Source organism: Capsicum annuum, chromosome 7, assembly GCF_002878395.1.
Source record: "Capsicum annuum cultivar UCD-10X-F1 chromosome 7, UCD10Xv1.1, whole genome shotgun sequence".
NCBI classification, from domain to species: Eukaryota; Viridiplantae; Streptophyta; class Magnoliopsida; order Solanales; family Solanaceae; genus Capsicum; species Capsicum annuum.
This window is the reverse complement of record NC_061117.1, coordinates 226,142,270-226,156,287: the sequence shown is the minus strand read 5'-3', so window position 1 is coordinate 226,156,287 and position 14,018 is coordinate 226,142,270. Positions and strand designations below refer to the sequence as shown.

The window sequence follows — 14,018 nt, the reverse complement described above, 5'->3', positions numbered from 1 at the left end:
AATGAGAAATAATAAAAATAGAAATAAGAGATAAGAGAAATACTACATCCACACAATAGTATCATACACTCATACACCAAAGACACCCACCACACTTAAACTCTCCTAACTAGCTGCTTCTATCTATGGACACAATCGTAGGATTACTAACTCGGCTACACAAAAGCTTTTCTAACTACTTGATACGACTCACCCATACACACTAGCCTTCTACCCTTATCCACGATCTCCACATATTTCTATTTAAGGTTATGTCCTCAGTAAGCTGTAACTGCTCCATGTCATGTCTCATCACCTTTCTCCGATATTTCTTCGGCCTACCTCTAGCCCTCCTGAAATCATCCCGAGCTAGTCTCTCACATATACGAATTGGGGCATCCGTGCCCCTCCTCATAACATGCACAAATCATCTCAGCCTTACTTCTCGCATCTTATCCTCTATCAAAGCCACTTTCACCTTCTTTCAGATAATCTTATTCCCAACTCTATCCCCTCTAGTAAGTCTACACATCCAACGTAACATTCTCATTTCCGCCGCCTTTAATTTTTGAATATGGGAGTTTTTGACTGGCCAACAGATCCCTCCATACAGCATGACTGGACGTACTGTCACTCTGTAGAATTTGTCTTTAAGCTTAGGGGCACCTTCTTACCACACAACACTCCCGAGACGAGCCTCCACTTCATCCAACCTGCCCCAATACGTCTAGAACCATCCTCATCAATCTCTCTATTCTCCCGAATCATAGACCCAAGATACTTAAAATTATTTTTCTTACAAACAGTCTGGGAATCCAACCTCACTACCACCTCGTCCTCCTGCCTCAAGTCATTTAACTTGCACTCCAAATATCCCATCTTGGACCTACTCAACCTGAACCCTTTAGATTCAAGGGTTTGCCTCCAAACCTCCAATTTATCATTCAAACACCCTCATATCTCATCAATCAGAACTACATCATGATCCGCAAATAACATACACCAAGGCAGTTAAAGCTAATACACACAATTAAAGCATATGATACATTTCAAACAGTTAATTTCTCTACGTAATGAGTGTTCGAGAACACTAACAAAAGCTTTTTCAATTTGTAGTTACATTGCATAAATATCCTACTAATTTTTTGAAAGGACAATTTTCTGTTATAGTACACAATTCCAATCAACTTGATTAGTCACTAATCTTTGGACACGTTTGCAATCTAATCTAATTTGGAGCCTTTTGAAAGTCAAATGTTTGGCAAAAATGGGCCCCACAGCCACTCGTGCGCAGCTGTCGTGACGCTTTATTGGGCCCGGGCCCTTCATTTTTCCACATCACGAGTTCCCTTCAACGAATTAGGTAGGTGGCCCAATCGTACAATGGGCCCTCTCCCTAAAATTGGGGCCGTGGTCCCAGCCCATTTAATCAGTTTATTATTAGTCTATTTAAATTAGTTACTTAATTAATTGAAAAAATAACACAAACATACACCTTAACTTACCATATTTACACAAATTTTCATCAAAGTAATTACAAAAATCCCAGCTAATTATGTATCTTCGTTAGATATATTAGGGAGCTAATTATATATCTCGATAGATTCAAAACAGACAAAAAATGTATCGGGAGCTAATTATGTATATTTTACAAGGAAAAAAATATATTTTCATTGGATGTATTATGTATCTCGACAGACTTAGAATCGAAAAAATGTATCGGAAGCTATTTATGTATCTTTACAAAGAAAAAAAGTATCTTTATTAGATGTATCTTGAGCTAATTATGTATCTCGATAGATTCAAAATCAAATTTTTAGTAATTATGGTAGAACCTTGAGATTTTCAGTAATTAAACTCAAAACTATCGGGATTTACGTTGTTTCTATTTAAATTAGTTACCTAATTAATTTCCACCCATTAGTGGTTTTTTATACCTCAACATCCATTATAGATTCGAACTAATTTGAATTCGGGTCTCGTGAAGCTCATCAAAGTTTACTACTTATAAGTTTTTTTTGTGTGTGTGTATATTTTCATAGCTTGAGCTTGGTATAATTGACGAAGGACAGAGAGATGAGATGGATATCTTATCAGAATCTTTGATGGTTGTTTTTTCATCCTCATAGTAATAGCTAAAGCGATATTATCTATCTACCGCACTTTTTGGTGAATGATCTTTATCATTCTTATGAGCTTGAAGATGAGACATCCAATTAAGAATAAAAGAAGTTTATCCATCCAATCCTCGATGAAATTTTTTCATTTTCATGATTTAAACTGAAATATCTGATTAAAGATGGCGGAATCCTATCCAGTCCATCCCTATGGCTACTGAATATTTTCCTTTATAAAAATGTCAAATTCACTAGGTGATGACTTTTGTTACTTCTACATTTGATGAAGCATCATTTATCCAACAACTTATAAACTTAATCTTTTGTTTCTATCTCCTTTACTTTGGTATTGTTTTTCTTTTGGCTAGTAAAGACTTAAAACCTATATAAACTAGGATAATGGGTTCAAGCCTTTTTATTTTTGAAGTAACTGCTTAAGTATTGTCATGTGATCAGGTTGTCACTGGTTCAAACTTTAAAAACAGTCTCTAGCAGAAATGCAAGGTAAAACTGCATACAATACACCCTTATAGTACAGCCATTCCCCGGACCTTGCGCGGAAGCTTTAGTACACCAGACTGTTTTTTTTTTTTTTTTAAAAAATATTATTCTATATATATAGGAGTACTTAATAAGTCATAGTAAAAAAGTAGTTGTATTAAACTAGTATTAGTAACAAAAAGGATGGTCCAAAAATCAGCCAGATTTTTTTGCGAGGATTCCGCGGTGTCATAGTCCAACAAATTATATTCTATACTCCTAGTATCGCTACTATATTATGAAGTGCTACTTTTTTATTGCTTAGTTATTAAATTAAATAGTAAACAGATTGCCTCAAGAATTTCCCCAGTGTGGGAGTAATCCCAGTAAGATTAAAAAAAGGAGTAGGGATTGTGTGTTTCTTTGGAATGCTAGCTACCAAACCAAATAGTTCTTGTTGAGTTCGGTTTTTTTTTTTATGTCAATAGTGCCCGGGTAGGTTTGCGCGTGCCTCGATTAACTTTACTGAATTTTTGTTATCTCTTATCAATATTGGTGTTGTGTAATTCTACCGAATGGTAGTTACTGAGTTTTTTTAATTACGTAACATCCTTATCAACTTATGTATGTTATGATCGAAACTCACTAATCAGGTATCGTGCGGAGGTTGATTAAAGCAAATTTTGAAAGAACGACAAAATGGACAATAAAAGATACATGATAATGTCACGTTATTCGATCAATCGACCTATATCCATAGGAGGAGGAGATGAACAATACAATCTACTAATAAACAATCTGTTATAAAAGAGATCGAGTACACAATATATTCACACAAATAGTAGAATAAAATTTTTGCCTCACAAATTCTCCCTCGAAACAACGTCTCAAAACCTTAGAATTACATTGCGAATGCTGTCAACTTTGAAGATACGATCCTCAATTTATAGATCACATATCAAGTTGACTGCTGTTTTTGATTCATCCCCTTTTATGATTTTTTTCATCAACTTTTGCACGACATCTGATTATTTCGATGTGTACTGAAAGACTTTAATTAGTTGTTGAGTATCATATTTGCAAACTCTTTGGCATTAAGTAGAAGGGGAATAGAATCTAGTGATAGCAAAGGGGAAAAGGAGTACATAGTATAAGACATAATAAGAATTAGATTCAGCTTTTGTGGTCCTTCACTTTCACTCGTGTGATGTGCATATACTGACAAAAGTGTTCCCCCTCAACCACAATTATGTATGTTTATTTATTTGGTCACTCCCTACATTTTTAATTCCTCAAAAACTACTTTTGTCAATACTATAATTTGAAATTAGGGTATCATTATTTTGTGCAAGAGTGAGATGAACATGTTAACATCACACTATAATATGTATAAGTAGCTCGAGATAGTTTGATGCACATTAAGAATAAAATGAGAGAAGATTACTTGAGATCGTAATTTTATCATGTCATAACTTGACCTTCAGATATATTATGTATTAATCTATAAAAAAGAATGAACTAGACCTAATATCACGTGAAATATATATTAATCTATAAAAAAAGGATAACCTAGACCTAATATCACGTGAAATAAAATTATATATTGATCTTAAAATTTATGTAAATCGAGAAAAAAAACTGAAGGACCCAAATATAAAAAAGAAAGAAGAAAGAAAAATGGTAAAAGTAGCATGAATAGAATTACCAACCAACATGCATGGGTTGTGGTTGTGGTGCTGAGACTGTTTCACCTTTAATCAGAGATTTTGAGTTCGAGCCCTATTGGAAGCGCTATTCCTTTAATGGATCTTGCAACGCGCGATTCGAATTAGTTGGGGGCCGTGATTTGGTTTAGTTGAGGGCCCTGCAACGCTCTATTCGAATTAGTTGGGGCTCCAATGTAAATATCGAACATCGAATGGGAAACTAAAAAAAAAAATTACTTGATACATATAGCTCCTGTGAGAGACGACAAATATTACGTGAAAGTAATGAAGGTGCAAGAAAATTGACTCGAACACGAAGATTATAAAAAAAAAATATTGTGGATAAACTAAACAGTAAAATAGGACCTTGAGCAGAAAAAACAGACTTGTGAACTGTGCCCCTTAAGCATCAAACTCTAGGTCCTGCGCCCCGTGCCTCATGACATTTTTTTTAATATATAATATAATATGCTTTTCCCAAGTCGTAGAATGTTTATACTCCCTCCGTTTTAAAAAAAATAATCTAGTTTGACTTGATATAAAGTTTAAAAAAATAAAAAATGTAATCTTAAATTAAACTTGTGTCAAATGTACCAAAATATCTTTCAATCCTGTGGTATTAAGCTTGTCGTCACGTGTAAAGTTGAAGTTAAAGTATTATAAAAAAAAAAGAAGTGGTCATTCATTTTGAAACAGACCAAAAGAAAAGTAGGTCATTTTTTTTTAAACGAAAGAAGTGATATTTAGTGGGATGAGGCTACAGTTTTTCTTACGAGTTTCGTAGAATTCGATAATTTTGATTTAAAATTTTCTATTTATATTTAAAAGTTACTTAATATGTATAACGAGGCAAGCTCGGGTCTATTTAGAATTAATTTTTTACGTCAAAAATAATGATAAGATATGTATATATTCTATTTTTTCTAAACATCATTTTGTAAGATCATAGTGGGTATGTTGTTGATAATAGTCTAAACAATTTCAAAGAGTTATTTACAACACAAACTGTTAAAATTTGGCATTTCCTTAGCACAACTTACTAATTAAACTCAATATCAATAATTAAGTTGGGTAGAAAATTACAATGAATTTTACACTCGGAATTTATGGATCTTGAAGATGAAGTAAGATTTAAGGCAAGTCCATTGACCTTGACTGATTAATTAGTACTTAAAAAACATGTCTAGTACTTAATTATCTAGTTAATTATTGCAATGTTGTGTTGGGCAAATTAATACGTTTGAAATTAGAGTATAATTTGGTGCATATATTTGGTACCTTTTTTTGTCCGTCTTCGACGAAAGAAGCTTGTGAGTGTTTGACAACTACTACTGTTTTGTTAATATAATTAATTAATTAATTAATTAAAACCATATTTATGACTTATGAGCATTCAAAGTAGCCAATTAAGACTTTAATAAGAGACCACCAAAAGCAAATCTAATAAGATTCACTTAAATAAATTAAATTAGTAGCAGAATATCCAAATCTCATTCTAAATTTGACACGGATTATCATTAATTGTTCATTAAACTATTCGCAATTTTAATTATGTCTTGATAGCCTTTATCGCTCTGAACACTGACATAATAGAAATTGTTTACACGCTAGCTATTTTGTAATTTGACGGGCGTGGAATAAAAATAAATTTCAAATAAGATGGTTTTAATGGTCAATTGTCTCATAATCATATACAACGATTCTCACCATCAAAGAATGTGGTGCAATGAATTGAGCTGCTCCTCCCTTAATCAGAGATCTCAGGTTCGAGCTTTGAGTATAAAAAAATACTTGCTAGGGAGCGCTAACCCAAATGAGCCCTGCGCCCCTACCCTACATGAATCTGAATTAGTCAGACTCTGATACTAATACCGATATATATACACACACATGCACGCTACAGCGATTCTCTTATTCTAATTATGTCAGTGTTCGAGCTTCATCTGAATATACATGACATATCTTAGTGTATACGACGTAGTTAGCATCTTTGGTGTGGCTCAGTGATCATGAAGTGGAAAGAGAATCGTGAAATCTTGAGTTTAATTAAACCTATGTAAAGATAAAAATACTAAATAATTTCTTTTTATCTGTTCAAGTCTTAATAGATAAAATTACTCATATCTATAAAGTTACTTATTTTGTAAAATTAATTGAAAAACATACAAACTAACTCGAACACCACGGTTATCGAGAAATAAATTGATGTGAAAGAGATAAAAACAATGAAAGGGAATTAAAGAGGGAAGTTGCCTCTCGTGCACTCAAAAACTTTCTAACAACCACACACCGCAAACAATGAAATTTACTACAAAAAATAAAGAAAACACATGTCCACTTTTTTTTTTTCTTATTTTCTTTGCGTTGAAAATGTTCCCTCCCCTTTTAATAATTTATATACAAATTCTTCACACACACACTAACGTAGCTGCCCCGCAACCAACTCTCACACGTTCATCCAAAGCAGGATTAATTCTTCTTAATTAAAATTTGTGTTATACGAAAGACTAATTTAATATAAACATGTTGTCTAATAATGTTTTAATATAAAAATATTTGAATAAATGGTGAAGGATAGGATATGGTGTTAAGAATTGTCTAAAATCATACAACGAATTAATAATTCATTCGTTTTAAAGATAATTAATAGCTCCTGTATCTAGAGTCGAACCTTTAGTACAAAGTGTGAACGACAAACATAATATTTGAACGCCCAACGCTAGAAAACAATATTATGAGTCTGACTTTAGTAAGATACCGTTAAAACTTGTGATATCAAATATGTCGTGGACGCGAAGCATTAGTGCGGGATGGTGTAATTGAACTCTTCGAACGGTTTTGAACAATATTCGCCTCATGCATTAACTCTTACGTTGAATTAGGTTTTATAACGTTTTCTTTATCACAGTATTAATTAAATCTGAGCTCATCCCTTTTGTTGATTTATATATTCAATGTTGAAATCCCATGCTACATTGTTCATGCTTCAATTGACAGACCTGCTTCTATGGAAGAATGTTAGAAGTCTCACATCGATGTGAGATGGTGCAATTAGACTCTTTATTTTATGTTGAATAATTCTCACTTCATGAGCTAACATTAAAATCGTGTTATGCTCAAATTTTGAGTCAGAATCTATTGAAAATAGTCTTTTTATCTCATATTTAAAGTAGTGATATAAATTGCATATACTTACCCTGTTTGTATATTGAATATGTTATTATTATTTGATTGTTGTTATACTCAAATTTAATTTTCTCATAAATATTAAATTTAATTTATCTAAAGAAAAATTAGCAGACAAGGACCCATTTTCATCAACCAATGTGAGCACTTAACCATATTTGTCTTTTGTATCCACCCCACCACGAAAGTAAAAGGTGGGGTCCACCACACCCTAAATTAAAGTGATTAAGCAAAAGAAAATATAAAGAAAAGAATCAAATCCCAAGTTTGACTAGACCAAAAATATGAGAAAAAGCAGCATATTTCTTTGCAAAAAGAATAGACTATACACAGTGCGCTCTGGTGTCTGTTGTTCAAAACCTTCCTCGTTCATTTTTACTCGTTCATTAATGTAAAAATATATTTTTTATTTTAATATATCAAGAAAATGAAATAGTTACCTAATACCAACCAATATCATAAAATAATTATATTAATTATTATTTCTTTAATAAACGTATTAAATTCAGACGTGACTAATAAAAATGAACGGAAGGAGTATTGAAAAAAGTCAAGAGACATAGCAAATTCCATACCAAAAAAGTGCTAATTCTATTCATTCATCTTTACCATTACACCATTCCCCTTCATTTTCTTTCTACTTTAAAACATTCTAGTTGAGTTTTGCAGAAACTTTGTGGTACCTTGTATTGATGTTTATGTTTTAATATATACACATTTTTTCATGAACTTCCTGTGACCAGCCGACAACTCTGAACATAGTACTCAACCCCCACCTCAACACCCCACCCCCACCTCAAGAAAACCTCTTCTTCACTACTGTTGTTTGTACAAGTAAAACACCTGCAGTAGCTTCCATCTATGTACTGTATCTGTCTATTTGTCATTCTACAAATCACCCCTTTTTAACAAACTCAAAGATTGTGACTTGGAAATACCTATCAAGAACCAGGTAAAAGTTTTTGTCTTTTCATTCATTTCTTGATTCTTGATTTTTCCACTGTCTTTGGAGCTCTTTTATTCACTATGGTTTGTTTTTTTTAATCATTAATGGGCAGGTTGGTGGTGTTTGTTTTAGCAAGATGAGCTAGAAAGGAGTATAAAGAATTGATTTTTATGTAGTTGGTGGTGGTGGTGTTTTTCACTTTAATCTTTCAGCAAGATGAGTTGCAGAAGATGTCAAGAATGTTTTTCACCAAATGGGGTGATGAAAAATGTTGTCTTTATTAACATAATGTTTCTGAGTTGGAGTTTTCTTGTAGTGTCAAATGCAAGAAAACTGGCTGAAAGTAGTAGTGGTGGTGATGATCAAGTAGGCAGGTTAATAGCCTTCATGAAGTCTTCTGTTGAATCTGATCCAAATGGATTCTTGAATGACTGGAGTTTATCTTCTTCAAGTCCATGTACTTGGAATGGGACTTCATGCTCAAATGGTCAAGTTGTTGAGGTCAATCTCTCTGGTGCAAGGCTTAGTGGTCCTCTTCACCTAAATGAGCTTATGGCTTTGCCTACTTTGCTCAGAGTTAATTTCAATGACAACCATTTCTATGGGGATCTTTCCTCAACCGCTGCTTCTTGTAGCTTTGAGTTTCTTGATTTATCAGCTAACAATTTCTCTGAGACTCTTGTTTTAGAGCCTTTGTTGAAGTCTTGTGATAAGATTAAGTACCTAAATGTGTCTAGGAATTCAATTGAAGGAGTTGTTCTAAAGTTTGGACCTTCACTGTTGCAACTTGACTTATCAAGTAACACCATTTCAGATTTTGGCATTTTGAGTTATGCACTGTCCAATTGCCAGAATTTGAATCTGCTTAATTTCTCCTCAAATAAGCTTGCTGGCAAGCTAAACAGCTCTCTCTCTTCTTGCAAGAGTCTATCTGTTCTTGATCTTTCGTGTAATAACTTAACTGAAGAACTCAATGGTCTTGATTTTGGGACTTGTCAAAATCTCACTGTCCTCAATTTGTCTTTCAATAACCTTTCTTCAACTGAGTTTCCACCCTCTTTGGCAAATTGCCAGAGCCTCAATACACTGGACTTTGGCCACAATTCGATCCGAATGGAGATTCCTGGTGAGTTATTGGTGAAGTTGAAGAGTCTGAAGCGATTGGTGCTAGCTCACAATCAGTTTCTTGATGAAATTCCATCAGTATTGGGACAAACTTGCAGCACACTTGAGGAGCTTGATCTTTCTGGAAACCGGTTGACTGGTGAACTTCCTTCAACTTTTAAATTGTGTTCCTTGCTTTTCAGTCTCAATCTCGGTAATAATGAGCTATCGGGTGATTTCTTGAATACTGTTATCGGTTCACTCACGAATCTTAGGTATCTCTACTTGTCATTCAATAACATAACTGGTCATGTACCAAAGTCTTTGGTAAACTGTACAAGACTTCAGGTGCTTGACCTCAGTTCAAATGAGTTTACTGGGCATGTACCTTCTGAGTTTTGTTTAGCAGCCTCGGGCTTTCCGCTGGAGACGATGCTCTTAGCTAGTAATTATCTTACTGGAACGGTGCCTAAACAGCTCGGACATTGTAGGAACCTCAGGAAGATTGATCTCAGCTTCAATAATCTGACTGGTTCAATCCCATTGGAGATATGGACCCTTCCAAATCTTTCGGAGTTGGTAATGTGGGCTAATAATCTCACCGGTGAAATTCCTGAAGGCATTTGCATCAATGGAGGGAACCTTCAGACACTAATTCTCAATAACAATTTCCTCACTGGGGCACTTCCACAGTCCATTGCCAATTGTACCAACTTGGTTTGGGTATCGTTGTCCAGCAATCGACTATCTGGAGAGATACCACAAGGAATTGGGAATCTTGCAAATCTTGCTATCCTTCAGTTGGGTAATAACTCACTCACTGGACTGATCCCTCAAGGACTAGGTACGTGCAGGAACCTGATATGGCTAGATTTGAATAGCAATGCTCTAACAGGTTCAATCCCTCCTGAGCTTGCTGATCAAGCTGGCCATGTTAATCCGGGAATAGTTTCTGGAAAACAGTTTGCTTTTGTGAGAAATGAGGGTGGAACTGAATGTAGAGGTGCTGGTGGACTGGTTGAGTTTGAGGGTATCCGTGAAGAGAGGCTTTCGATTCTTCCTATGGTTCACTCCTGTCCATCAACTAGGATCTATTCTGGCAGGACGATGTACACCTTCACAAGCAACGGGAGCATGATTTACCTTGACCTCTCCTACAATTCTTTATCAGGAACTATTCCTGATAATTTAGGTTCATTGAACTTCCTTCAAGTCCTGAATTTGGGACACAACAATTTCTCAGGAACCATTCCGTTCAGCTTTGGAGGTCTGAAGATAGTTGGAGTCCTCGATCTGTCACATAACAGCCTTCAGGGATTCATTCCACCCTCATTAGGAGGCCTTTCATTTCTTAGTGATCTTGATGTTTCAAACAACAACCTATCGGGAACGATTCCTTCTGGTGGACAGCTGACTACTTTTCCTGCTTCAAGGTATGAAAACAACTCAGGCCTTTGTGGCGTCCCCCTTCCTCCTTGTGGCTCGGGCAATGGACACCATTCGTCAAGTATTTACCATCATGGGAATAAGAAGCCTACAACTATAGGAATGGTGGTTGGGATTATGGTCTCTTTTCTATGTATTATCCTACTTGTTATTGCCCTTTATAGAATTAAAATGACTCAAAATGAGGAAGAGAAGAGAGACAAATACATTGATAGCCTTCCAACTTCTGGCAGTAGCAGCTGGAAACTATCAACCGTTCCTGAGCCTCTGAGCATTAATGTGGCAACGTTTGCAAAACCATTGAGGAAACTGACATTTGGACATCTTCTAGAAGCAACCAATGGGTTCAGCTCTGAAAGCTTGATTGGCTCTGGAGGCTTTGGTGAAGTCTACAAGGCGCAACTGAGGGATGGCAGTACTGTCGCGATCAAGAAGCTCGTGCACGTGACAGGTCAAGGAGACAGAGAGTTCATGGCAGAAATGGAGACTATTGGAAAAATCAAACATAGAAACCTTGTCCCTTTGTTGGGATACTGCAAGATTGGGGAGGAAAGGCTTCTCGTATACGAATACATGAAATGGGGAAGTCTCGAATCTGTTCTTCACGATGGAAAGAAAGGAGGCATGGTTCTTGATTGGGAAGCTAGAAAGAAAATCGCGATAGGATCAGCAAGAGGATTAGCATTTCTTCATCACAGCTGCATACCTCACATAATCCATCGTGATATGAAGTCTAGTAATGTACTTTTAGACGAAAACTTTGAGGCACGGGTTTCTGATTTTGGAATGGCAAGGTTGGTAAATGCACTGGATACTCATTTAAGTGTGAGTACACTTGCTGGTACTCCAGGTTATGTTCCTCCAGAGTACTACCAAAGTTTCAGGTGCACGGCAAAGGGGGACGTGTACAGTTATGGTGTCATATTGTTGGAGCTTCTTTCCGGGAAGAGGCCGATAGATCCACGTGCATTCGGTGATGATAACAATCTTGTTGGATGGGCAAAGCAGCTTCATAACGAGAGACAAAGTCATGAGATTCTTGATCCTGAGCTAATAACAAATCTATCCGGTGATGCTGAACTCTACCATTACTTAAAAGTTGCATTCGAATGCCTTGATGAGAAATCTTACAAAAGGCCAACAATGATACAAGTGATGACCAAGTTTAAAGAACTACAAGCTGATTCAGAAAGCGATATTCTTGATGGCATTTCAGTGAAAGGTTCTATACTCGAGGAATCGCAAGAAAGAGAACCTTAAATCAATGATATTTTGATCCTTTTTGTGGTTAGAATTCTGTTCTTCTTTTCTTCTTTTTGATTGCCTCATGGATAGTAGTAGAAACTTTTATCTTTAATGGCTCTTTACCATATGCAATTGATAAGAGTTTATACTTCAGATTTTGCTTACTGTACATGTAAATATTAGAACATGAAGGAGAATGGGAGATGTGAAAATATTTCAATGAATTTCACAGATTTGTGTTGCTTCTGTTTTCCATCACAAGTTTTGCATATACAACATTGATAAATCAGTAAAATTTGACATTTTCATTTAGTCTGCGTCAACCTATGTTGCTCAGAGCCTCCAAAAATCGTGCAGGGCACGTGTTGGATTATCCAAAAAATGCATACCTTTCGGAGGATCAGACATACGTACGACAACAAATGTGGAGAATCCGAGCAACATAGTCGTAACCAACTGATATGTAGTCAAAGCTCAGATTTTGAGCCTTTTATGCTTGCTCTATAATAACATTCACTCTAACGACCAAGTTTTCTTTTGAACTGATTTTTCACATTATATTAAATTATATGTTCTCTATAACAACATTTCGCTATATCAACCAAAATATATCCGAATAGCGACGTCGTTAAAAGAAACTTAACTATATTCTGATTGCAACTTGTCAAAATAGTTCTATTCTGCTAACACTTTCTTAAACTTCAAGAAAATGACTCTTTTTGTGCTGTACAAAGACTAGTTATTGTGCTTTATATGGTTCTTGTTTGGACAACTTTGGATAAGCTGTTTTTTACAGCTCATTAAATTGCTTATCCTTTTTGTTTCATCATAATAAATAAAGTCATAAAATGCCGTCAATCGTGGTTATGATTTGATCTTTTGTTTTTTTTTTATGGTCTCATGATTCTTACTCTAAAATCAATCAAACATTTATAACAAAGGGCTGATAAACATTAATTGTACGTGTTCGACAGAATTCAGTAATTTTAGTCTAATTCTATACATGTGTTGTGAAATGGCATAAATAAATAGAGGTCCCATGGCAAGCGAGTGATCGACAAAACTCGTAAACTTCAATTTTGGAATTCGCACTCTTTTACAACCTTTTCTTGTCCCGTTATTAAGGGCAAAGCGATAAGCCTGTCTATGAGTTCGACAAAACTCAAGTAATTTTAATTCCTAACTTTATGTGTATGTAATGTTTATTATATTACTATACATATTGCTCCATGACTTTTGTAGGTTGTTTGACTTTTGAGGAGTGTAGTAGCTCCATGAGTGACTATGGTACTTAGACATTTTCAAAATGGATAAAATCAAGTAAATTTAAGTATAAGAGACTAGTGTTATAAGCATTATTTCTAGAACATTCAAAAAATATCCCAAGAACATGTCGATATTCATCAATCAAAAGACCTAAAAATATATCTTGTATATATTATGTTTCTGCTTCTAGGTATATTGTACGTATACCTATATAGTATAGATTAATCTATGCATCGAGATGAGATCGTTCAACAGGTCAAGGCTCGACCGATTGCACTTGTATACCTTTCGAGGCTTCCCTCGTAAATATTCTCAAACAAGATTTTTTTCTTCTTTTTTTCATTTTGTTGACTATTTAGATCTAAATAGATTGCGCGATCTCAAGTTGATCAAATTTAAAGTAAATTGAAAAGAAGTTAAAATTATAGTACCTAAATTCTAGTCTATTGATTGCAATTTCACTTTGTATCTAAATATCACTAAGGCTTTGCCTCTCTTTTCCCCTCATCTTTTTATTTAGGTCTACCCCTCTCCTCAAAAGTA

At 35.0% G+C, this 14,018-nt stretch overlaps 1 protein-coding gene across 1 annotated transcript; it reads left to right on the top strand.

Annotated features, from left to right (window-relative positions):
• The first annotated feature begins 8,003 nt into the window (after positions 1-8,003).
• Positions 8,004-12,438, top strand: LOC107878874 (receptor-like protein kinase BRI1-like 3). Its single transcript, XM_016726043.2, has 2 exons — positions 8,004-8,420; positions 8,527-12,438. Exon 2 carries the CDS (start codon positions 8,631-8,633, stop codon positions 12,222-12,224), a length of 3,594 nt encoding a protein of 1,197 aa, XP_016581529.1. The 5' UTR covers positions 8,004-8,420; positions 8,527-8,630; the 3' UTR covers positions 12,225-12,438.
• Positions 12,439-14,018: the final 1,580 nt, after the last annotated feature.